This window comes from Ornithorhynchus anatinus, chromosome 8 (assembly GCF_004115215.2).
Source record: "Ornithorhynchus anatinus isolate Pmale09 chromosome 8, mOrnAna1.pri.v4, whole genome shotgun sequence".
NCBI lineage: Eukaryota > Metazoa > Chordata > Mammalia > Monotremata > Ornithorhynchidae > Ornithorhynchus > Ornithorhynchus anatinus.
Genome location: NC_041735.1, coordinates 49,583,014 through 49,609,834, shown reverse-complemented (window position 1 = coordinate 49,609,834; position 26,821 = coordinate 49,583,014). Strand labels below are relative to the sequence as shown.

Sequence of the window (26,821 nt, the reverse complement as noted above, 5' to 3'; positions counted from 1 at the left end):
TCTTTCTTTCACTTAGATGAAGAGAATATAAAGGCGAGAAGCTGAATTGGAAGAAATAACCCTATTCACTCTGATAGGTTCACTTGTGTAGACTTGGTGTCAAAGCATCCCAAGTCATGGAGACATAATGGGCCATATCACCATGGAGCAAGCCTCATTCTACATGTGAAGTCAGCTCCTATTGATAGCATGATGTGCATATCTTTAAATTATGTATTGTAAATGTCTGTCTCTAGACTGTCAATTCACTGTGGGCAGAGAATGTGTCTGCTAACTCTGTTGTATTGTACTGTTCCAATCACTTAGAATAGTGTTTGGCACATAGTAAGCTTTTAACAAATACCATCATGATCACTGACAGATTTAAGTACAGGATCCCCATTTCATGAGTCTCTCCCCAAGAATTTTTTGGAACAGAACCAGCTTTTGGGTGGGCAAAGTGGTGACAGTCCAGGGTGCTGAAGATGGTAGGGCACCACTGGCCTTTTGGCTGTTTGGAATGATGCTGTCTTTCTCCTGCTCAAATGCAGAGACTAAGCAAGTAATTTGGGGCCACTAAAATATATCTTTTTTCCACCTCTTCATTTTGCATGTAGTTGTTATTGTGACAGAGAAAAATACCTTGGGCCAAGGAGTGTACGGGCACAAGTAAATCAGGGAATTGAATCATGATCCTTAGAAATAAATCACTTTGGGGTATGCCTGACTTTACATTTATTTCTGGGGAAATAGTGCTGAGGTATCTTATCCTTCAGGTTTGTTCAAGAGTGCTGGGTTAGCGCTGAAAAGAGCTTCAAGGAGCGCAAGGGTAAAAAAGGAGAAATGCCCTGGGAGAGTGAAGGGAATGAGAGTGCAGGATATGAAGGAGAGGAAATGGGGAGAAAGACGTGTGTAGGGAGGACAGGTTAAGGGCAAATAGAAAAGAGAAAAGATGAAACATCCCATAGCAAGAATGAGGCCGAAGGTTCAAATAGAACAGAGAGGGCGAGCAAAAGAGCGGACACAGAAGTAGAACAGAGAGGAGAGCAGCAAAAAACAGAAGAAACAAATGTTGCCAGAAGTTGGGAAACATCAGAAATGTTTCCCACACTAAAGAAATGGAGGAGAGAAAATGAAAGTCGGGAAAAAAATGAGCTTCATATAAGGCTGGTCTTTCAAGTTAGAAATTTAGAGCATGAAAGATAAAAAAGGAATTGAAGAGACAGAAAGGGACTCCAGGGAGGCAGGCCCAAGAACAAAGACAAGCCAATTCAGGAAGGCTGGCATCTGAGGGTAGGGGAACAGGAGAGTGGAAAGGAATGGAGAATGAGACTCTGAGAATGTTGACCATTTTATATTTCATTTCTGTGCAGGGCCCCTCCTGCTTGCCCTTTCCCCACAATCATCTCCTCGGTTTGGGTCTGATATACCGGTAGCTTTACCATCTGTGTCATTGCGTAGATTTTGATCAAACTAAGATTTGACAACTCGACCGCTCGGCTACTTGATGCCGTGAAACCACGGCAAGGCAGAGGTGCCAACTCCATGGGGATGATGGGAGTCCTACTCTCATGGGTGTCCAGCTGTGTAAGAAAAGCCACTGGTTTCACCCAGCCTCCCTCCGACAAGACTTGGAGAACTTTCCAGCAGGATTGAATAGAGCGACTATTTTCTGAATGGAAGAATGGTTTCCAAATCCAGTCAACCCTTGTCATCCATTCCTCCTTCCCTCCCCATGCCAAAGAACCCTCTTCCCTTTGGCACCTTGGAATGGATGGGGGAGGGTTTCTTCACCGTATGGCTGAATGGAAGGACAGGAGTTCTCCACGGCTTATTTCAGGGACAGAGGTGGGCCTTCCTGTAATTACTGGTGCATGTAATTAATTATAGTCATATCAGCTAAGCTTTTGGCTTTTCAAGAGGCAAACAGGAAATAATTAGATTCCCTGGCCGGCTTTGAGTGAGTTCAGTAGTGAGAATGAGACTCGTTCGTGTTCTCTAAATCTGGATGGCACCATTATAATAACTGATCCCGGCTGCTGTATCAAAACGTTTCCCCGGCAGAAGATCTTCCGACTGCCGTATTGTCCTTAACTTGTTCCACCTTGACTGGGAAATAGTGAACTGCTTGGCTCTGCTGCCTCACCTCATGGACCCATGGACAACCTGTGATGTTTCTTTTGAACTCAGTAGACTGGAAGAAACTTTTTTGCAAATTGGTAAAATGGTGTCACTTTTGCTCAACTCAAAGTTCAGCCGGTAACTTTGATGGTCAATATCCATATTTGGGAGAAAAGTTTCACAGGTATTAACATCCCTATTATGCTATTTACAGGACACCTTTAGAGATTAAAAAGTGGCAAAAGCCTTTTTTTCTTTCATCTTGGAACCAGGGAGTTGGGAGTCCTCACTTTGTGCTGCCTGTGCATCTTAAATAGTGGTACTGGACTGCTCACTACTCTCCTACTACACCCCCAGCCTGCACACTTCACTCCTCTCACGCTAACCTTCTCACTGTACCTCGCTCTCGTCTATGTCGCCGCCAGCCTCTCACCCGAGTTCCTGCCTCTGGCCTGGAACGCCCTCCCTCCTCCTATCTGACAGACGACTCTATTACGATGACTCTCCACCCCTTCGAAGCCTTATTGAAGGCCCATCTCCTCCAAGAGGCCTTCCCGGATTCGGCCTTCCTTTCCTCTTCTCCCACGCCCTTCGGCGTCGCCCTGACCTGCTCCCTTTATTCATCTCCCTTACCAGCCCAAAGCACTGATGTACATATCTGTAATTTTTTTATTTCTATTAATGTCTGTCTCCCCCTCTAGACGGTAAGCTCTTTAGGGAATATGTTTGTTTATTGTTCTATTGGACTCTCCCAAGTACTTGACCGAGTGCACCACACACAGTCAGCGTTCAATAATAATGTTGGTATTTGTTAAGCGCTTACTATGTGCAGAGCACTGTTCTAAGCGCTGGGGTAGACACAGGGGAATCAGGTTGTCCCACGTGGGGCTCACAGTCTTCATCCTCATTTTACAGATGAGGTAACTGAGGCACAGAGAAGTTAAGTGACTTGCCCAAAGTCACACAGCTGACAGGTGGCAGAGCTGGGATTCGAACTCATGACCTCTGACTCCAAAGCCCAGGCTCTTTCCACTGAGCCACGCTGCTTCAATAGATACGATTGAATGAATATTTAATAAGTACCCACTGGATACAAGGTACAGGACTAAGCATTTGGGAAGCATGAGACATGCATTCTCTCCACAAGAAACTTGTGCTCTAATGGGAAGGGCGGTAAACATATAAGCCCAATCAGTCAATAGCATTGAAGTGTCTGCTGGGGGTGCTTAGCACAGTACCAAACACTTATCAATCAGTGGTATTTACTGAGCACCTAAGCCGTGCAAAGCAAACAGTACTAGGCATTTGGGCGTGTGCTTTAGAATAAGTAGGCATGATTCCTGCCTCCAAGAAGCTTAAAAACAAGAGGGAAAGACACGTATATTGCAGAGAGAGGTACTGAATACGTGTTAGAGGTGGCTGTTGGATCAATGTCACATGGGATCAGTCGTATTTCTCGAGCGTTTAATGTGCTCAGAACACTGTACTACAGAGCACTGTACTAAACACTTGGGAGAGTACAATCTGACAGAACTCATAGACACGTTCCCTGCCCACAGTGAATTTATGGTTTACGGGGATTTAAGAATGGAAGGGTCTTGGGAAGAAGTGACATTTTAGAAGGGGACTGAAGGTTGGACCAGCCTGAAGATGGACTACCTTTGTAAAGAATGTGTTTGCTAAAGCCCTGGTTTCTAGATAAAGGCCTGTTTTCTCTGTTGTGCTTTCTCTGAGGGTCATTGAACAGCAACTCATTTCAGAAATGTTGAAATGATTTTCAGAATAGTCTGAAGGTACCAGGAAGTTGATGTGTTCCTGGGAGAGACCAACCCTAGACCCCTTGTAAGCCATTCCTTTATTTTATCTTTTTGTAGGTAGTTTTTAATTGGCTCCCGCTAGAAAAGGTGTAAGGGGTTTCTTACGGTATTCCAAACGTAATCTAATTGGCCTTATATATTCACATTTGCTGCTTAATTCCTTTGTAACCAAAGTAAATGGCCCATTTCAGTACATAGACGGTAGTGACTGCCACTTGCCTTCTAAAGGCTTGCCTTTCCATCTGCCCTTTAGGAATGGAAGATTTTAAAGAGATCTATGTGCCAAGATCTATGCTTTCTCTATCAAGTGCCGCAGCGATTAAATTATTTGACACTTAGCCCGGCAATGGAAATTGTAAATGAAACCTAGCTGGAGAACCTGCGAATAGAAGAAAATTCGGAGGTGCATTTGACCCAGATGATCTTTCTGGTTTAAAAAGCCCCAGAAAACACTTAGAACTTCCATCCTGATTGTACAGATCCGGAAATTCTCCATCCCTAGAGGCCTGCAGGCTAGAGGAGTGGAACCGGTGTCCCCCAACTCACCTTGTCTAGGAGGCGGTACCAGGGACTGTGGGTAATTCCCACCTGTCAATCATGTATGAGCGCTTACTGTGTGCAGAGCACTGTACTAAGCACTTGGGAGAAAGCAATGTGCAAAGAGTTGTTATACACGTTCCCTGCCCACAAGATATTCCAGTCGAGAGGGGAGAGAGCAGCTGTGTATTCTTCCCCAGTGCTTGGGTCAGTGTTGAACACAGAGTAAGGAGGAGCACTGTCTAGTGGCAAGAGCACAGGAATTGGAGGACCTGAGCTTTAATCTCAGCTCTGCCAGTGGCCTGCGGGTGACCTTGGGCAAGTAATTTCACTTCTCTGTGCCTCATCTGTAAGATGGGGATTCAAGACGGGCTCTCCACACAGTGAGCGCTTAATAAATAACATCGATTAATTGTTCTCCCTCCTACTGAGCCTGACAGCCCCATGTGGGATAGGGATAGTGTCTGCCGTGATTAATTTGTCCCTACGCCAGTGCCTCGAACAGTGCTTGAAACTCAGCGCTTAAATCGGAGAAGCAGTGTGGCTCAGTGGAAAGAGCACGGGCTTTGGAGTCAGGGCTCATGAGTTCGAATCCCAGCTCTGCCACTTGTCAGCTGTGTGACTGTGGGCAAGTCACTTAACTTCCCTGTGCCTCAGTTCTCTCATCTGTAAAATGGGGATGAAGACTGTGAGCCCCACGTGGGACAACCTGATTCCCCTGTGTCTACCCCAGCTCTTAGAACAGTGCTGGGCACATAGTAAGGGCTTAACAAATACCAACATTATTATTATTATTATTAAATCAAAGAATAATGATATTATGCACTTAAATGTTATTACCACTACTGTCTTGATGTAGGGTGATTATGTGCGGAGAAATTTGAATCTCTGAGACATTTCATTCTTGTCCCCTTTACTGATTCTGCCAGGGGGATACCAAAATGCATTTCAGGGAAGTTATTGTGGGCCGGAATTCGGCTACCAGCTCTGTTTTACTCTATTTTTCCGAGGTCTTAATACAGCGCTCTGCACACAGTAAGTGCCTCCTGAGTATGGTGGATTGACTGTCTAGTCTAATAGCACCGTTCAGTTTCCTGTAATTCACTCAGTCGTATTTGATCGCTTACTATGCTCAGAACACTGTACTAAGAGCTTGAATAATGATGGTATTTGTTAAGCGCTTACTTTGTGACAAGCACCGTTCTAAGGACTGGGGCAGATAGACAGTAATCAGGTTGTCCCATGTGGGGCTCCTAGTCGTCTTCCCTGTTTTACAGAAGAGGTCAACTGAGGCCCAGAGAAGTTAAGTGCCTTGGCCAAAGCCCCACAGCTGACAAGGGGAGGAGCCGGGATTAGAATCCACACCTTTGACTCCCAAGGCCGGGCTCTTTTCACTCAGCCACGCCGCTTCTCCAGTAATGTTAGTTCCTTAGCTGTAAACAAACTCATTATGGGCAGGGAACAGGTGTGCAAATTCTGTGTATTGCCCTCTCCCAAAACAGCGCTATGCAAAGAGGAAGCCCTCAATAAGGAGTATTTGGGGATTTTTTTCTCCCTCTTCCCTAGTTCCAAGATGAAGTGGTGTTTTTCTCCTTCTGAATCTGCAAGAGGATATTTTTTATTAACACAGAGTCCAACGGGTGACACCGCTGCTGTGTTCCAGCCTACAGTTGCCTTTTCATGAGGTTTCCTCAGTGTTTAGGGCAATGCGGTGTCTTCACCTCCGACTGCCATCGCTAGAAAGTCCCAGACCCCAGTGGGTCAGTTAAATAGCCCTCAAATCAGCCTCAGCCTAAACAGCCAGCCAACAACCAGGCCTTTTTAGCTGCTCGTGAAGGCAAGCGCTTATGTAGTTTAGGTCTATTTCAAATGAAGTATGGATCCAAAGTTGGGATATATCTATTAAAATCACTTATTCTGTGCTGCCAAGACCTGGAAATGGTGGGAAAGTTCCACACAGCATAATGGGAGAAATAGCACGGCCTAGAGGGAAGAGCACAGGCCCGCTAGTCAGGGGAGCTGGGTTCTAATCCCAGCTCTGCCTCGTGTCTGCTGTGAGACCTAGGGCAAGTCACTGACCGTTTTTGTGCCTCGGTTTCTCATCTCTAAAGTGGGGATGAAATCCGACTCCCTCCTACTTAGACTCTGAGCCCCCTGTGGGACAGGCGGTCTGTCTAACCCTGATCAAGTTGTCGTGTCCACCCCCCTGCTTATAGCAGTGCACAACGCAGAGTAAGCACTTAACAAATGCCCTAATTAGATAGCTAGAAGACTGTCTGCCGACAGGGTCTTAAAACATCTCTGATGCAGTCAGCTGAAACCCTGAGTTGGGCCAGGCCATTTCACATTTCTCCGACTCAATTTTCTCATCTTTAGAGTGGGGCCAGTAATACTGTTCTTTCAAATGTTCTGGAATTTGGGAAAGCAGTGCGCCAAATGATCAGAAGTAGGAAAGAGCCTGCTTGGTGTAGTAGTTTCGTAAAAATATCTGGCAAAGACTTTCTGTGCATACGGGCTTTTTAGGACAAATTGAATCCAACTGATAACTTTCCTTGCGTTACCCTTTCAAAAACAAGACAGTAATGAAGAGTCCAGCTGTTTTGGGGGAGTGGGGTAGAAAGAACTCCATTAAGGGAGGTGATTAACATCTGTTTTTCTTCTTGGAGTGATGAAGGCTCAGCTCCACAGGTGGGATTTCAATTAGCCACTCCTCTCTCACTGTCACATATAAGCAGTAAGAGGGAAACCGGGAAGAGCTCATCGGACCTCATGCCCTTGGCCTCTCCTCTCCTGCCCGCCTCCACGGGTTCGTGCTGCCTCGCCAATGCTCTGACGCTAAAGAGGGGAAAGTCACAAGGTCTCGTTTCCCAGAAGTGGAGGCTGTTTTTCACATTAACCTGGAGAAAGTAGACTCAACTGCAGTCTATCAATTTCCAGGAGAGTGGAACTAGACTCTGGATTCAGATTTCTGGCTCTAGTCACCCTCCTGTCACATCAGAGAAAGACTCCGCCTCAGTTAGGGGTGTATCTGGATCAGGAGAGGAAGGTAACCGGGGTGGGGCAGTGTCCTTGTCCCTGACGGGAGGAGAGGAGGCTTTAAGTTTACTGCTTTTCTAGTAGGTCCAGGCTGCCGGCTGGGAATCGGGAGGAAGGAGCTCCCTGCCTCTTCTAGAACTTCCTGCTGCTTTCTAACCTCAGGGGGAATGGTGCCTGGAAAGTGGTGTTGCACCCTGCTTCCACGTTTCTCCTTGGCCAGAGTGTGTGTGTGTTGGGGGGGGGGGGGGGGGGACTGAGTAAGGGAGAAATAAATCTCCAGCCTGGCCCCACCCAGACAGGGGAGGTGTTCTTTGGGAAGGGTCAGTGGATCTGCCCCAGTTCAGGCAGCCTAGGTTCCAGCTCCAGCCTCTGCTCCCCCAATTGTCCCCGGACCAGCTTAGCTAAACTAGGGGTGGTCTGGACTTGGTTTGAGTCCCCCAGCTTAGCCTTTATCCTTCCACATGCCTTTTCTCTGCTCCTCCCCCCACCTCCTTCAGCCCTGAACTTGCTCTTTACAGCCTGGAGAGCTCCCTATAAAGCAAAGAGAAACCCAAATATGTCTCAAAGGAGAGATGGATCTCCAAAAAAGAATAAACAGGGTGAGGAAGAGGAGGAAAGGCACGGGGTATGAGCGTTTAGTACACACAGTGTGTGCTCAAGAAAGAGTTTATATTTTTTAAAAAAATGTTCTTTAACCACTTCCTATGTGACAGACACTGCGCTAAATGCTGGGATAGTTACCGGCTAATCAGGTTAGGCACAGTCTATGTTCCCCATGGGGCTCACAGTCTCAAACCCCATTATAAAGATGAGGTAACTGAAGCACTGAGAAGTTAGGTGGCTTGCCCAAGATCCCACAACAGACAGGTGGTGGAGCCAGGATCAGAACCCAGGTCTTCTGACTCCCAGGCCCATGTTCTTTCCTCTAGGCCACACTGCTTCCCTAATCATATATATCAATCAGCCGATTGATTAATATGATTATAGCATTGGATTGATTTAATATGTGAGAAAGAGGAGGGATGACTGTAAGGGTCGTTGTGGGCAGGGAACGTGTCTGTTTATTGTTAAATCGTATTCTCCCAAGTGCTCAGTACAGTGCTCTGCACATGGTAAGTGCTCAAAAAATATGATGGAATGAATGAATAGGTGGCCCACATCAAGGAATGACAAAACGCTGTCTCTCCTATCTCCCACCAGATTCTTCGGATCTCCATCGAGTTTCTCGAGGCTGTTGAGGGGTGCAGTACCGGATGCACGGTAAGTGTCATGGTTTCACGTCTCCATTCTCATTATCGAGATGACTGTTCACTGCTCGGTCATCCGCGGGTTGCCCAAAGTGGAGGCCTGCCTCGGTTGGCTTTCGGAGTGCTTGCTGGTTTACGTGTTATTGCTGGATTGCTGACTAGGGTGTTGACTTGTGGGGGTCTTGCTCTTATTAGTATAGGTTTGCTTGTGCTTTCGTAGTGCCTAGGTGACTGATTTGTTGTAGAAGGGAAGCCAAATCAGGAAATGAAACCCAGGTGATGGTTTCCTGCTCTGCCCCTTAATCCAGTTCATGACTCCAGGTGGAATCTTCTCTACTGTGTAATCAATCAGTGATATAGATTGAGCGCTTACTGAGTGCACAGCCGTGAAGTAAGGAGTTGGGAGAGGGCCGAGTAAACAAAATGGGTATATTTAAAGGGCAGTTCTGGAAGGTGGGATGCTGGGACTTCACTCTGGGCACCTGGCCACGTTGGAAAAGGGCTGCGGTTCAGGTTCCGCTAGCTCGAGGTTGGCTCTTCTGCATCTTCATTTGCTTTGAAAGACTTCAAGAAAGCCATTGGCTTGCTTGGAAGCAGTGTGGCTCAGTGGAAAGAGCAAAGGCTTGGGAGTCAGAGGTCATGGGTTCGAATCTTGGCTCTGCCACTTGTCAGCTGTGTGACTGTGGGCAAGTCACTTCACTTCTCTGGGCCTCAGTGACCTCATCTGTAAAATGGGGATGAAGACTGTGAGCCTCACGTGGGACAACCTATTTACCCTGTATCCACCCCAGCGCTTAGAACAGTGCTCTGCACATAGTAAGCGCTTAACAAATACCAACATTATTGTTATTATTGTGCTCTTTACTATGCATCAGTGCTGTCTCTCATTGTTGCTTAAGTTGGGCTACATCCAGTTACTCCTGGCCGTGGGGGGTGGGGCTGTGTGGCAGAACAAAAATGGTTAGTTTCAACCATTTCTTCTCCTGGATCCAAAGCTTCATTCCAGGGGCACTGACTTCCCCTGAAGCTTGTGTGTTTTTATCTTCAGAGCCACTCTGTAGGAAGTAGGATCTGGAAACAACCAGGCCAGGAGCTAAGAAAGCCCCCGGCAAATGTGTCAATACTTAAGGGGGGACCCATTTCTGGATGAGGGGTGGGAGATTACCTTTCTTTTGCCCTGTTTCTCTATGCTACTCTGTGGGAAGCCACCTGTATTGGCCTCCCTTCAGTTGTCTTCTCTCTCCCCCAACTTGCTCCGTCCCCACCTCCGTGTGCTCTCTCCCCATGTGCTTCCTCCTTCTGCTCTCTCTCCTCTTCCTCCCGCTCTCTCTCCTCTTCCTCCCGCTCTCTCTCCTCTTCCTCCCGCTCTCTCTCCTCCTCCTCCCGCTCTCTCTCCTCCTCCTCCCGCTCTCTCTCCTCCTCCTCCCGCTCTCTCTCCTCCTCCTCCCGCTCTCTCTCCTCCTCCTCCCGCTCTCTCTCCTCCTCCTCCCGCTCTCTCTCCTCCTCCTCCCGCTCTCTCTCCTCCTCCTCCCGCTCTCTCTCCTCCTCCTCCCGCTCTCTCTCCTCCTCCTTCCGCTCACTCACTTGTTTGCTCCTTTCACTCGCCTGCTGGCTTCCTCCCTTCACTCACCTGCCTCACTCACTCTTTCTCCTTCCCCTTCCACCCTCACTCTTCTAGCTCGTTCTCAATAAATCTGACTGCTAAGGCTGGAAAATAGTTGGGTGAAGTGTTCTCAAGGACTTTACTTAGGAATGAATCCTCATGTTCTTCTGAGCATTCAAGCGATACAATGAAAATAACAGGAAAATGTCCTTAGGGCTTGCTTTTATTTGATCAAGGACAAGACTGAGGCCAGAAAGAGCATCTATCAAACAATGCTTTGAAAGTCACCCAGAGAACACAAGAAGGGTTAAAGGTAGTTATTGAGGTGCTGGGAAGAGAGGTGAGAGGTAAAGGGAAGCATGTGGGAAATTCAGTGAGCAGAGTTTTTTTTGTCGAGACAATTTTTAGGACTTGACAGTGGGTGGTTAGGGTGGAAAGGACCTAACATTCTTTTAAATCAACTTCCTAAGTCCTGGGCATTGTTGTGTACCCAAAATAACCTTTCATTCTTCCCATTTTAGCCTGGGTAACAGGAACAGAGCATATGCCGCGATAACACAGTTCAGGGAGTTCTAAATGCTGTTTGTGCCACACATAAGCCAACCTTGACCCATCCAACCCAGCTGTGCCAGACTAAAAAGAAGCTAGGGGAGATGGGGAGGAGGAGCTGGTTCCTCCGCTCCCACAAAGCCACAGCTTTTTCTTCCACTCATTACTTTGGGTCCTTGAAGCTCCGGGTCAATTTTTAGAAACCCAAGCCCCCGTTAGAAAAAGCCCTTCCAACGTTCCTCGCACTTGGCAAAAATAACTATTCCATTTCACCTCTTGGACAACGTGGCTCAGAACCAGAACACCTGTACAGGCTCCAAGGCCTTCCACTGGAGAAGACCGCCATGATGCAAAGTCCTCTCTTGAGAAAGGAGAGAGTTAATTCTTTTCAAAGATGCCTTTACTTGGAAAGGCAGGCAGAGATTGCAAACGGGTCAGAGATTTTGTTGATGAGCCCCCCAAGACTCTTTGTTGAAGAGGGTAAACGAAGAAGTGGTGTGGTTCCCTTTCCTGCTCCCTGCTGAAAAGGGGGTGAAGTCAAGCAGGATGGACCCATAGACCTGTTTGCCAGGTGGCCAGTGGATTGCTCTGAGACTAGGGCTCTGCACATTAATAGCTTTGTGATAAATCACCATTCTGTCGACAGGATAGCTTGCTGGGTGGAGTCGCCGGCGGCCGACCCTCTACCTTGTACAAGCTCATGTTCCCTCGGATGTTGGTACTCCTGTAGCTGGCCCTGGGCAAGTGAGTAGGGTTGTCAGGAAGGTGTAGCGAGTGAAAGTGATCCCTGAAATGTGAACTTTTGCATTATTCTCTCAGCACATAGGGTCAGGGAAATATACGTTGCCCAGGTCTAAGGACTGCATACCGTGAAAAACCCCAGAGGCTTTGTCTCAGACTAACATTCAGAATCATAATGGTGATATGTAAGTGCTGACTCTATGCCGAGCACTGTATTAAGTCCTGTGGTGATCGGACACCACAGGACACAGGACACCAAGACAAGATGATCGGGTCCCATGTGGGGCTCAGATTCTAAGTAGGAGGGAGAACAAATATTGAATCTCCATTTAGCAGATGTGAGAACTGAGGCACAGAGAAACTGTGACTTGTCCTGTTCAAGTAGCCAACAAGTGGCCAAGCAGGGATTAGAATCCGGGTCCTCGGACTGCCAGCGTCAGGCTCTATCCGCTAGGCCGATGCCGCGTCGGTTAGTAAACCAACGGTTTGCAAATCCACTCTAGACCAACATATGACTCCGGTCACGTGAAATGGAGCTCACTACTAGCAGGAATGACGACGACGATGATGATGAAAATAATTCAGTATTTTGGCAGCTCTTCATTTTCCTTGGTTATTCCTTAAGTTGTGCCTCTCAAAGGTGTATGAGGTCTTCTAGAATGAGTCATTTGTTAGTACAATTGAATCCTTTGGCCTGGTGGGCTCTAATCCCGCTTCAGTGAAAAGGCCAGTTTAATAATAATAATAATGGTGGTATTTGTTAAGCGCTTCCTCTGTGCAAAGCACTGTTCTAAGCACTGGGGGATACAAGGTTATCAGGCTGTCCCATATGGGGCTCACAGTTTTTAATCCCATTTTATAGATGAAGTAACTGAGGCACAGAGAAGTTAAGTGACTTGCCCAAAGTCACCCAGCTGGCAAGCGGCAGAGCCGGGATTCCGACCCATGACCTCCGACTCCCGGGCCCGGCCTCTTTCCACTGAGCCACGCTGCTTAGCAGATCCCCTTTGAATAATCTTTGACCAGCATGAAACTGCTTCCTCCACTTGAAACAGGTTAGCCGTCCTCCAGGAGGTTGGTAACTGTTCCTGAAAAGGCCTTTTTTGGTCTGTTAAAATACTTCCCTAACGTTTGGCCTGGTGGTAAATATGGACTTTTCTGGGTCCCTCTCTCCCGCAGCCTTCCACATCTGGCACGCCTCCTCGGCTGAGTGGGCCGACTGGCAGAGGTGGGGAGTTGTTGTCTTCCACTCATGATTTTCCCTCGGGGTGATGAGGAGATGTGACTCTGGCTTAGTTGAGGTCCTTGCAATTTCCAATGTTTCTGGTTGAGGAAAAAAGTGAGTCTTTGGGTTTACCCTTAGGGTGAAGGAGCTCCCCAGACCTCCCCCCCTCTGCACCAGTTTGGGGATTAAGCACTTCCATTAAGAGTTTTCCTCGCGAGGCAGCTCTGCTGTCACTAAGCTTCTGCTGCCTGTTAGCCTCTTGTGAAACCCGTAGCTTAACCCTGCAGCTCTCCGGGTTTTCCAGAAAGGTTGTGCACTTGTTCCCACCGCATCGAGTCCCGGCACCCCAGTTCTCTAGTCGGTTCTGCTATTCCTTTCGGAGAGGCAAGAAGGTTTGGAAATCTAAGCCTGAAAAAGGAGAATAACCATAATGTTGGTATTTGTTAAGCGCTATGTGCAGAGCACTGTTCTAAGCTCTGGGGTAGATCCAGGGTAATCAGGTTGTCCCACGTGAGGCTCACAGTTTTAATCCCCATTTTACAAATGGGGGAACTGAGGCACAGAGAAGTGACTTGCCCAAAGTCACACAGCTGACAAGTGGCAAAGGCGGAATTCGAACCCATGACCTTTGACTCCCAAGCCCGGGCTCTTTCCATTGAGCCACGCTGCTTAGGGTGTCTCCTTCCTAAAGCAGATCATAGATCCGGGCTCATTCTCATCATTCGGGTTTTCCTCTAGAAGAACATTTAAGTAATTGTGGCTGTAATAATTACGCCCACACATCATCAGTGGAATGGGCTATGACAAGAAGGGTGGTATTTAAGCACCTACTGGGTTCAAAGAACTGTACTCAGAGTTGGGGTAGATATAATCAGGTCAGATACAGTTCTTGTTCCACATGGAGCTCGCATATTTTCAAACACTTTTTCTTGCCCCACCCCTCTATTATTTGAATGTCTGACTGCCCTGCTAGATTGGGAGGATCACTGAATCCGCTCCCTTTATGTCAGGGGCATGGAGCTATCAGTTCAACCAACCGCTGAAAATGTTCAGTCCCACACCCTCTGGCCCTTGCCTTTCCTAGCTTCTAAAAGTGTTGAACACTTGCATTGCATTTGACCCCACTGTGGTATCTCTTATGCCTTTATGTTCCCTCAGTTTGAGTGAATTTAGGGACTAGAAGTCCATGGTAGGTGACCAGGATGTAAATTAGGAGGGTAGAGAGAGGTTGGGGAAAAGACACTCCTATCCATGCAGATAATGAAAGTGGAAAAACGTCAGGCTCTTTCCCCGAGCAGCCTTGCCATGTTCGGGCATAGAATAGTCAGTCAATGGAACAGTGTTCAGACCAATTAAGGTAATTTGGAAAGCATTTGGCCTTGCCCACTCTCAACATACCGGCAAAGCAGTTTGAAAGCAGCTGAAAGTGTTGGATGAATGATCAGTATACTGTCGTGAGTTCCATTTCCTAATTCGTATCCTGAGCAGATTTTCTGTTTTGAAAATGTGAGATCTTCACCCAACATTCTAAACCCGAGTCCATCTCCTTCCCATCAGGGAATCATGGGAGAAGTGAGGTGGTACCGAGGAAGCTTTGGAACCTGTTTGGAGCAGGTCCCAGTGCAAACGTGAAAGTCTAAATCACGGAAGTGAACAGCAGCAGATTGGGGAGCAGTGAAGTGGGTCTGAGCAGTTGAGTTGGAAAAGATTCTTTTAACAAGAAGAGTTAGCTGCAAGCTTCCCCAAAATGCAAGAAAATTCTTGTCTAGTGGGAGACACGTAGGCAGCCCACCCATTTGCCAAGAAGTGGTCACATGGTTGTTGCCATAAATGCAAAGGAAACTGGGAAGACATTTTTTTCCTTGAAAGGATTTGCAGGATGTTGGATTTCAGTTCCGCTGGGATAACTGGGGTCACGTGATTGAGAGACGGGAAGGGTGCGCCCGTATTTGGAGGCAGTGGTCTGGAAGTGCAGAATGCTCGTTCTGTTTCGGAGACTGTCCTGGAGTGTTATGACATATGCAGCATAAAGTCTTTGGCTTCCATTTCCCTATCCACCGAAGAAGGAGCAGAATGTAAACTCCTCGAGAGCAGGGATGGTGTCTCCTGACTCTCTTGCCCTGTACTCTCCCAAGAGCTTAGTACGGTGCTCTGCCCAAAGTAAGCACTCCGTAAATACCCCTGGGGATTGAGAGACTCACAAAATCGAAATCATTTGACAATAAAATGGGACAGGCTCATGCTCGCTTCCCCCCACCTCAGACCGGCCTTTCCCGTCACTGCAGCGGGGAGAGGGTTACAACACCGTACTCTAATGGGCGCCAGCAACTAGAAGGGGCCCCAGATGTTCAGCTAATGCACAGGGTCTCAGCCTCCACGGGGCCCAAGAGTGTATAGAGTCCTGGCCTTGGGCTCCCCAAGCTCCCCAATCTCTGGGAATCCCGGTTTGACTCCCTCTATCCACAGGTCATCCTCATGGAAAGATGCAGAAAGTTCAAGGACTTTAGTTGGGATACTTTCAAGAAACTAAAAATGCTCTAGGGCAGGAACATGTTTGTTAGTTGTTTTTTAAGTTGGGAAATGTGCTTTGAATTGTAAGCAGACAGAATCTTGGCAGCTTCTAAGCCTATATAATTCCACAGAGAGGGGGAGAATACATTAGCAACAGAAAAATACCCCGCACCTCTGTATGGGCTGGAGTTTGGATCAACCACACAGATGACTAAATCAGAAGGAAGGAAAGTCCATGGAGGAGTGAGCTCTGGTGGTTTCCGGGGTCCAGTTCTGCAGTGTTCCACGGTGCTGCCATCCTACCGAGAGTACCAGTCGGTGAAGCCATTTGAACGGTAGAGGGGAGCACCATCTATTGATGGAACTTCTCGAAGTAAGCCGGGCCACGCCCATGCCAAAGTTAACGGGGAAAATTCACAGGTCGGACCTCTTTGGCTCCGTTCCCCACCCCCCACTGTAATTTCCAGCGACTTGTGTTTTGTGGAACACTGGGCTAAGATAAGGGAGGATATGCCCCCCACCTATGACTTTTTATAGAATGGGATGGCTATCAGTATGGGGAAAATCTCATCCTCTCATAGTATCATTTAGGTGAAGGAGGTAGGGAGAGATCTGCTTTTCTACAGAATGAGAAGGGAGGCTAAAAGAGTCAACCAAGGGTCACAGTGTGCTCATGGCAGAACAAAGAATCTTAGTCCCTCCTTTCATCCGCCACCCACTTTCATCTCATAAAGACAGTTGATCGGTCGCTGTGACGGGAAAGACAAATACCCGAAAAGAGGGAGGGGCCGTGGCTGTTCTTCAATGTCGATTAGGTTCAGAATATAGAAAAGACCCTGTTCACAGCATCAAAGAAGCTTGCCAAGTGAGCCAACTGCTGAATGAGATTCTCTCCTTGAACAAGGCATTGTGGCAGCGAGCATTTTCTGTTCCTAATGATCTGCTCGCTAATTGACCAATAGGATAACTGAGGTACCCAAAGTGCTCTGAGGTACTTGTATGAACCTGCCAATGTGACTGCAAAGAGAAGACTCGGCTCCATCTAGGGCCAAGAGCCCAAATTAGATTTGGTGTCTGAAAAGTGTTCTGTTGGTGGGTCGCTGTCTTTAGAAGGTTAAGTAGCTGTTGGATTTCATAAAGGAGGGATGAAATTTAGTATCTTTGATAGTTTGATACAGGGAAACAGTATACCACAATAAATAGTGTGAGGTTTAAAATTCAGTAAACCATCTTGAGCCCTCTGGAAGAAAGTGTCCCCCCTCCAAAAAAAAAAAAAATAGTGACCCAACTGGTCAGGGACAGTTTTAGCTTCTCTTGACCTTAGCTAAGCTTGCCAATACCACGAAACTGGCCTCAAAGTTTCACACAAACAGGGTGTCTCATGAGATTTTTCTGAATAGTCAAGCCCGAGAATACCAAGACCACTGATTCTTTTGTGGCATGCTGACACTTGACCTTCTCATCCTCTTGGGACCCAGAAATACAGTGGACTCTTTGTCATTTTTCAAACTTCAAAAGAACTGTTGAATTGAGTTTTCCTCAAAGTTCAAGGCGGTCTTCGCGGCCTTCCCCGAGGTCTCGGATATTTATCCAAACCAGTCCAGAGTCCATCATCTTAGAATAGTACCAGAAGCACGGGGGAGAAATGCAGTGACAAAACATTCATCTTTTACTACAATCTCCTTGTAATCCTTCAGTCGACCCATTAGCACTCACTCACTAAAGCCCCCAAAAGAATCCCATCAGCAAATGTCTCGAAATTACGCCCGATGACCATAAAGCAAGTCCGAACGTAGAAGACGGCAGGCCTAGAGATGACCTTTCCCTTGGTAGGGAAATGGTTGATGGGAGAGTTCATCCCAGACAGGTTATTAGACTTTGGGAATACCCCCTGGTTTCTTAGAAGCTGGGAAGCAGCGTGGCTCAGTGGAAAAGAGCCTGGGCTTCAGAGTCAGAGGTCATGAGTTCGATTCCCGGCTCTGCCACTTGTCAGCTGTGTGACTGTGGGCAAGTCGCTTAACTTCTCTGTGTCTGTTACCTCATCTGTAAAATGGGGATTAACTGTGAGCCTCACGTGGGACAACCTGAGTACCCTGTATCTACCCCAGTGCTTAGAACAGTGCTCTGCATATAGTAAGCGCTCAACAAATACCAACATTATTATTATTATTAATCCCTGCTCTGCCGCCTGTGTGCTGTGTGACCTTGGGCAAGTCACTGAACTTCTCTGTACCTCAGTTGCCTCTTCTGTAAAATGGATATCAAGACTGTGAGCCCCACGTGGGACACCCTGATTAGACTGTATCTACCCTAGTACTTGGCACATAGTAAGCGCTCAGCAAATGTCAGAATTCTGACTCCAACTGCTAGGCCTCACTGCTTTGGTATTCCATACTGGGGCATGCCAGATCAATGGCTGTGTGTCGGGGCCGGGAGGAATTGGGTCAGATGAATTGGAGACCCTGCCCCACATCTGAGACACCTGCCGGTCTTGTCCTTTTTCTGTCTTTGGCTTCCACTCTCTGAACACCGGGAAAACACCCAGAGGCCTTGAGGAGTGATAGGACCGAGCTGTTATAGCTCCCTGAGATATATTGGGAATTGAGCTTTGTAGAGCAGAGCAAACAGCCAGTGGAGAACCTCATTTAGGTGATGTTTTCAAAGTCTGTCTATGTCAGCGGTCCCATAACGCGCACAATATGACCCAATCGTGATGTCGTGGTGAAATGAGCATAGCCAACGTGCCCGGCCCCCGACCCTGTCAATTCACTATCCATAGATGATATTTTTTCCTAATCGGCACGGAGGGGACACATATGATCTCGTAGATGGACCCCATTAAATGATTTTCTGGAAGTATTTTCCCCGGCCCAAGAAAGCAGTTTTATTTGAGAAGCTGTACCAAGGAAACATGTTTGCTTTTGATTTACTGAGCTCTGAATTACATTGCTTAAGTAAATGAGTTTCCCCGGTACGTCAGCATCTGTAAAACAGTGAGACAGGAGCGCAAGATTTGTGTTGGATTGCAACGGAGCCTAACGTGCCCTTTCCATTTCCGTTGCGCCTAGACCACTGAGAGGGTAGCTTGCAATATGAAGGTTGTGGTCCCCGAATACTTGGTACTCACGCAGTGCTTTTGCCACAAAAAAGCATTATTCCCCAACCTGATAGTCCATTCCTGCAAATGGCTGGGTTATCCAGAAAGAATTGTTTCAGTGGGCAGTAAAGGGGTCGGGGATTGGTTTTGGAAACAATGGAAATAGGTTTCTCACGGGGTGAAATTCAAGAAGGTTGGGGAAGATGAAAAAGCCCAGTAGAGCTTAAAGATTTCATTTTGAATTTGAACCTTTTAACAACCGCACTATTGTTCCTCACTTGTTTCTTGTTCTGACACATGATCCTCAGCCCCTCCGTGGAGCCAGACTGCATGGGTTAAAATCAAGTTCTAACGAACGGTGAATTTTCAATATTTGGTAGAAAATGCTACTGAAGGACTGTATACAGAGTTTCTACATGATCCTATCATCAGTCCGAAAGGACCTTTCTCCCGGCGTCCCTCATTCAAGAGAAATTAGCAGACCCATTCCCTGCACATAATGAGCTGTATTGGAGCTGCTCCCTATTATAGCTAAAATGAGTCTCCTCACTGGGGAAAAAAAAAAAAAAATCTGGCACTCTCCAATTTAACCTCCAAGCATTTTTACCAGGTACATAGTTTAAAAGAAGCATGATCTGAAAGGCAGTGAGTGAGGGGCAGGATCCTGTTTTAGTGCTTATTGGCCCCAGCCTCCACAAAGAATGGAGAAGCAGCATGGCCTAGTGGCTTGGGAGTCAGTGGTCGTGGGTTTTAATTCCGGCTCCACCACTTATCTGCTTTCTGACCTTGGGCAAGTCATTTAACTTCTCTGTGCCTCAGTTACTACAGAGTAAGTACTTAACAGATGCCATTATTAAAGGCTTGTTTATTTGGGGGTGTTTTGTGGGGATCCATGTCTGTGAGCTCAAAGGTCCAAACCACTCCAAAAAACTCTTACTTGTAATAGGACTAATGGTGTTTGAGTGGCTTCTGCATGCACCACGCTACACCTGAGATTGCCGTCACAGCCATCGAAGACTGTGGTTTCTTTTGGAGGCCAAAAGAACACCTGCAAATTCATTTGCGACTCTAGAGATAGAAATGGCACTTCCCTTCGAAAACACCCTCCAAAGAACTAGCTCTGCATTCAGCTGTTTTCAGGTGGAGACAGGCATTATAATTCCTCTCGTAACGGATGGATCATCCCCAGCTCTTAAAAGTCATGAGATTTGCCAGAGACGACGATGGGGCCAGGATTACAGTCTAATCTAGGCCCACTGACTTCCACTGTGTTAAAGAGTCTCTTTTGCTTCTGTTTAGGTTAGGATCTTGGCCTTACTTATTTCTTAAGCAGCTTCCAGACTGATCAAAATACTAGCCTGGCCAATTTTCATCAGCGCAGTGCACGGTTTCCAGGGTCCCAGATGATGCCACCTACTAATGGAAAGCACCATATTTTTGTCAACTTGTCAAACTTCCAGAAGTAAATAGCCAGCATTCTACACTGCCACTCCTCTGGCTAGCTAATTGACAAGGCCCAGGTCTCCAGCACCAAACTCTCAATCTTGAGTTTTGCTGTGGGGGCAAGTGGAAGGAAACAGTGAGGAGGGAGGTATTAGTTTTGGGAGGGGGGCGGTTTCCTCAAACCTCTCTCCAATCAGGGTTCCACTCATGTTTCCTGGGCCCAGAGGACACCCTGTGACAGTAGATCCACCCCGGCTAATGATGAAGTCATGGAAAACTGTGTCATCGCTTCAGACCTTCTCATATCACTGTCCCAAGTAATCGAGGTGGGGATTTAGATTTACGACTGAGAAAGCCAAAGGGAAGAGAAGCAAAATACCATTTTTTACACTTCAGTAATTAAACCGCTTTGTCGGACCATAGCACGTGTACGTAGACCTACCTAGCAGCAGTTCAGCTAAGGGAAAGAATCAGGGCAGCAAAGGAAAGCGACAGACCACTTAAGCGACTTCTCTGGGATTGGAAAAGCTCCGCCTTACTCATTGATCGAGTGAAGTGTTCTCAGGATTATAGTGAGTGGACCCGCCACCTCTCGGAGTTAGCGGTGCACCGTGGAAAACTTAGCGTCCAGAAAGGGGAGGGTTAAAGGAGTCGGCTGCCCTGTCTTGTGTGATCCCTTTCTGAACACACACAGTTCAGCCCCCAAATAGGGCCCTGAATAGTTACGCCACTAGGCTCTGACAATAGAGGTTGACTCACAGAGTAACGAAAATGTTCAGATGGCGGCCACTTGGTTGTTTGGGTTGACTCGGTGCTTCAGAGGTTATGGGAAAATCAGACCAGATGGAAGAGTGTATCACAGGCAACCATTCAGAACAAAGGAAATGTGTCCCAGCCCCACAGTCCCTTTTTATCCTACAGGAAAAAGGATATCTCTGTGAATCGGCTTCTCAACCTGTATTTCCTTTAGGGAGGCCTGAAACAGGCCCGTTCAGTTTAGATAGCATTTGAGGGGGAGAATTTCCTTCTTCTCCCCATGCCCGTACCCAGTGGAAATAATTTTCGTTTTATCTGTCATCACGATCCACAGTAGATACATCTTCCCTTCAGCGGCCTCCTTTGAGTCCATCCACCAAGGTGGGGTTGGTACCCGACAGCCCTGCCGGAGAAAAATGGGTATGAAATATAGGCTTCCCTCTAGACGACGAGCCCTCGGTGGGACAGGGATCGTGTTTGATCGGCTTATCCCGTAGCTACTTCGGTGCTCAGCACGATGGTTGGCACACAGTAAGTGCTGAAACACTATGATTGTTATTGTGATGATGAGGATGAATAAAACAGCTTACCTCCCATAGTAAAGGAATTTGGAGAAGCAGCTGGAGGGTCGGCATTTCTTCTCAGAGCCAGGGGATTGGTGCAGCCCTAAATCCAGGACCCCGACGGTGAAAACCCAGGGAAGATTTTCCCCTGTTATCCCAGGGCTTGTCCAGCACTTATTTGTTGCTTTTGTTTTAGCCTGTGACTTGACTCATTGTGATTTCTCTAGACTTATGAATGTGCCTTCTTTCACCTTTCTTAAGCTGGCTGGCCAGATAATGAGCATTAGGAAAAGTGGTCTCTTCTCCCTGAACTGGGGTCCATGACAATGTCTACAGCCTTCCCTGGCTCTCCCTTCCTTTTAGCCCAGCCTTTTAATCTTGGATTCGGGTCCTGTTTTAAGACCTGTCATCCTGTCTCCTCCCTTCTCTGTCATCCAGTCTCCCCTGTCCTCCTCCCCAGTTGATGGAGAAATCATCTCTCCCTGGCTGGGATGTCAAGAAGGGAAAAATATTGGTAATCTTTAGAAAAAGCAATTTGTTTTCTTTTCTCCAATGTACGGCCCATGGTTAAGTAGCACTGCCTTGTGCCCCCACTGGCCAAATTTCCCCGAGATGACCTGTCAGAGTGCAGAGAATCCTGTGAGAAATGGGTCTCTTCTCTATGGAAATGTCCAAATTACCATTTCTTCTGGGAACCGTAGCGTCACCCTGGAGATCGGAGGCCGTCGGAAGCAGTAACGGGGCTGAAGGGACATCCATCTTCATTCCCAATGGGGGCCCCGCCATCCTCTCTAACTTGTGAATCTTGGGAGATAGAAACCCCGAACTAAATCAAATCAAAAGGATGGGCAAAGATGATCTATGGCAACATGTGCATCTTTCTCTATCCATAAATAACTTTATATTTCATTTCTGGCAACATAACAGAGCGAGGAGGTAATGAGCCATTATGGAAAACCCATCTGTTGCTCATAAGGGGAAAGGCTGGATTTATGGAGGAAGAATTGGAAGCACAAGTCCTGTGACTGTTAATGGGAGTTGCACATCTAATTGCTCAAGCTGGAAAAGACACCCCATTATATTCTTCCCCCGGCCAGATGGACATTTGCGTGCCACCACACTGACGAAAAAAATTGATCCGAAAAAAAATCCACACTGGAAGTGCAACGACCAGCCGCCTGGGGCTCGACAGCCCCAATGAGCATTTATGCTGATTGCCAGTAGCGTCCAGAAATTCTGCTCAAGGCCTAGCGTGACATTCTGAGGTGCTGCTCCTCTTTTTTTTTCTTCCAACCCCACCAAAATCAGACATGAAGCTTTTGATTGGGGGTCCCCACCCACCTGCTCGGTCACTAAACAGTCCCCTGATGGCCAGACTGTTTCTGTTGAAGCTTGCTCACTAGTAGGGCTCAAGTGGCAACATTCTCCCCTCTCCTGGTCCTCCCCCTTCTCACTCCCTCCCCCTCCCCAAACCGTTCTCCTGGAGTCCGCCTCGGGTTGAGTAAAAACAGTAGGTGGAAGATGCGGTCCGGCTTAGTGGGCACACGGCCCCGTCGTCGAGGCTGATGTGGGGTAAGAGGAGGCCAAACACCGAAACGGGAGAGCTGTTGAGGTCAAAGGAAAATGCGAAGAGCGAGGAAAGAAAGCAACGATCTTACTCTGTGGCGTAACTCATTAAAAGAAAGAAATGGAAGGCTGGCGAAATACGAATAAGGAGAGGAGGGAGTAGCGGCCACGCAGGATGAGGCGCGGTCAGCGAGTCGCGGACTTTTAGAGCAGAGACGGCCCATGCGCCCACTGCCTCCCCTGGCTCCCCACCGTTCTCCAGGTGACTTTTCCATGGGGCATCTTCCTTGCTGCAATCGGATTGGGTTCGCTGGCTTTCTCATCAGAGGCCCGCCATGTGAGCGTCAACATTTGGATCTCCACCGATCTTAAAAGCAGCTTGATCAAAGAGATGACTGAGGGAATGTGACAGGGGTGCAGCAGACACTCGTGCTCCCTGGCTTCTGACAACATCCATCTCCTCCACCTCAGACGATCTGAGGTGGCAGCAGAGAGGAGATTAAAGTGACCTTACCAGAGGTTGCATTTACCACTGCCCGAGCAAAGGCAAGGCTGGGAAATTCATATACCCATCCCGGGGTGAGAATGGGCCTTAGAAAGAAGCGGCCCGAAGCAGCCCTCGAGTCCCCTTTCCATTCGATTCGGTTTGTTTCCGCTCACTCGGAGGAAAAGGAGCGGGATTCCTGAAAGAGAAATGTCGCTTTCAACAGGAGCCACGGGCAGCGAGAGGGTAAACAAGTCCTCCCAATCTGAGCTCTAAGTCATAACAACACTCTAATCTAAGCTTTCATCTCAGGCCGAGCCGGAGGAAGGCCCGGCCAGCTTGGCAATTGTCCCGGGCCACGACCTCTCCCGCGGGACCGCAGCAGAGCCCCGATGGCCCGGATTCCTCACAACTGCCCCCGCCTTGGCCTGAGCTGCCGGGGATCCTTCGAGGAGGCAGCCCGGGCCTGGGCCTGGAGGAAGAGGAGGAGGAAGAGGAAGAAGAGAGAGGCCGTGGCGGTGGAACGAGGCGAGTCTCGTCTGGCGACCCTCGCCTCGAGAAGGGGCACGCCCCAGGGGATGGAGCACGGGCCTGGGCGTCCCGGGGTCGTAGGCTCTGATCCCGGGCTCTGCCACTTGTCTGCTGTGTAAGCTTGGGCAAGTTTCTTAACTTCTCCGTGCCTGAGTGACCTCGTTTGTAAAATGGAGATGGAGACTGTGAGCCCCAGGAGAAACCGGGAATGTGTCCTAGTGGATTTGCTTGTATCCTCCCCAGCGCTTAGTACGTTGCCCGGAACATAGTAAGTGCTTAGCAAACACCATTGTGATTATGATCATTATTATAATTATTAGAGGTCAGGTGAAACCACCACACACGACTTCTGGTCCGGGCCCCAGTTTCTATCCCGACTGCTTTGGCTGGGTTGTCTCCCCGAAAGAAACCAATCTGTGGGCCGAGGAGCTTTCTGCTTTCCAGTAGGAAATGGAACACTAACTCAGTCATCTCATCCCCAAAGCTGCACGTTGCTGCGGGATCGCCTTAGGCCCCGGGCAGAGCAGGCTCCAGTCCTTTCTTGCTCCTATTCCATCACGACTCCAGCCTCCATGAACGCTGCAAGAATTCCATTCATTCATTCAATGGTCTTTATTGAGCTCTTACTAGGTGCAGAGCACTGTACTAAGCGCTTGGAATGTACAATTCGGCAAGAGAGAGACAATCCCTGCCCATTGATAGTCGAATTGGGGGAGACAGACAGAAAAAAACAATAGCAATAAATAGAATCAAGGGGATGTCCGTCTTATTAACAAAATAAATAGGGTAATAAAAATGATACAAATGAGCGGATGAGCACAGTGCTGAGGGGAGGGGAAGGGAGAGGGGGAGGAGCAGAGGGAAAGCAGGGGAAAAGGGGGCTTAGCTGAGGAGAGGTGGGAGGGAGCAGAGGGAAAAGGGGAAGCTCAGTCTGGGAAGGCCTCTTGGAGGAGGTGACCTCTCAGTAGCGCTTTGAAGAGGGGAAGAGAGTTAGTTTGGTGGAGGTGAGGAGGGAGGGCATTCCAGGACAGGGGTAAGATGTGGGCCAGGGGTCGATGGCAGGATAGGAGAGAATGGGGGAAGGCGAGGAGGTGGGTGGAGGAGGAGCGGAGCTTGCGGGGTGGGCAGGAGAAAGAGAGAAGGGCGGAGACGGAGGAGGGGTCAAGGTGATGGAGAGCCTTGAAGCCTAGAGTGAAAAGTTTTTGTTTCGTGCGGAGGTTGATGGGCCACCACTGGAGGTTTTTAAGAAGGGAAGTGACGTGCAGAGAGCGTTTCTGCAGGAAGATGAGCCGGGCAGCGGAATGAAGAATAACCTGGAGCGGGGAGAGACAGGAGGAGTGGAGATCAGAGAGAAGGCTGACACAATAATCCAGTCGGGATATCAGGAGAGCCCGTACCAGTAAGATAGCTGATTGGGTGGAGAGCAAAGGGAGGATCTTGGCAGTATTATAAAGGCGAGACCGGCAGGTCTTGGTGACGGACTGGACGTGTGGAGTGAACGAGAGAGCCGAGTCAAGGATGACACCAAGTTTGCAGGCTTGAGAGACGGGAAGGATGGCGGAACCATCCACAGTGATAGGGAAGTTGGGAAGAGGACAGGCCTTGGGAGGGAAGATAAGGAGCTCAGTTTTGGACATGTTGAGTTTTAGGTGGCGGGCAGACATCCAGGTAGAGACGTCCTGGAGACAGGAGGAGCTACGAGCCTGAAAGGAGGGGGCGAGGACGGGGGCAGAGATGTAGATTTGTGTGTCATCTGCATAGAGATGATAGTTGAAGCCATGAGAGGGAATGAGTTCACCGAGGGAGTGAGTGTAGATGGAGAACAGAAGAGGGCCGAGAACCGACCCCTGAGGAACTCCTACAGTTAGAGGACTGGAGGGGGAGGAGGAGCCCGCGAAGGAGCCCGAGAATGAATAGCCAGAAAAATAAGAGGAGAACCGGGAGAGGACGGAGTCTGTGAAGCCAAGGTGAGATAAGGTGTGGAGGAGAAGGGGATAGTCTACAGTGTTAAAGGCAGCTGAGAGGTTGAGGAGGATTAGGATAGAGTAGGAGCCATTGGATTTGGCAAGAAGGAGGTCACGGGTGACCTTTGAGAGAGCAGTCTCGGTAAAGTGGAAGGGACGAGAGCCAGATTGGAGGGGGTCCAGGATAGAATTGGAGTTAAGGAATTCTAGGCAGCGAGTGTAGACGACTCATTCTAGGAGCTTGGAAAGGAAGGGTCGAAGGGAGATAGGGCGATCACTGGAAGGGGAAATGGGGTCGAGAGAGGGTTTTTCTAGGATAGGGGAGACGTGGGCATGTTTGAAGGCAGAAGGGAAGAAGCCACTGGAGAGTGAGAGGTTAAAGATTTTAGTTAAGGAGGGGAGGAAGGAAGGGGCGATGGTTTTTATAAGGTGAGCAGGAATGGGGTCCCAAGCACAGGTGGAGGGGGTGGCACTTGCGAGGACGGAGGAGATCTCCTCTGAGGATACTGCAGGGAAAGAAGGGAAAGTAGGGGAGAGGGTTGGGGAGGAGGGTGGGGGAGGCAGAAGGGGGAGGGGTGACTTTGGGGAGCTCCCAAAGTCCTCCCTGTTAATGCCAAAGGGAAGGGAGAGCTATGAAGTGGTCAGGAAGCGTATTTCAGTTCTCATCTTCCAGAATTTTTCCTCATACACCCATGAGTGGAAAATCCCTCAGAGACCTTGAAGAATCTCTCAGGCTTCTTCCAAACTGGAGAGGGACTGCTATCCAGCTGGGGACTGTAGGACCTTAGCTGGCCTTCTAGGAGTCTACCACCCGGCCCAAATCTCCCAACCTCTTTGTGCCTGAGTTTCCTGTAAGAAGGAAATAGTAATGATAGGAAGAATTCCTTTAAAAGGATATGGTTTGCCTTTTGTATTCTCTGCAAGTTTTGGATTTGCGGGTGTTCTGGCTTTCCCCAGGAAGCGTTGTCAATACTGCCTCTCCCTTCTCTAGTCCTTTCTCTTCTCCTCTCTCAACTTCTTCCTCCCCTCTCTTGCTTCCCCTGGCTTCCAA

General features: G+C 48.3%; 1 protein-coding gene across 1 annotated transcript in view; it reads left to right on the top strand.

Annotated features, from left to right (window-relative positions):
- LOC114813875 overlaps nucleotides 1-26,821 on the top strand; it is a 74,830-nt gene that overhangs the window by 11,295 nt on the left and 36,714 nt on the right. The window contains exon 2 of the mRNA XM_029071318.1: nucleotides 8,691-8,750. Coding sequence (XP_028927151.1) covers nucleotides 8,691-8,750 — 60 coding nt within the window. The remainder of the gene's footprint in view (nucleotides 1-8,690; nucleotides 8,751-26,821) is intronic.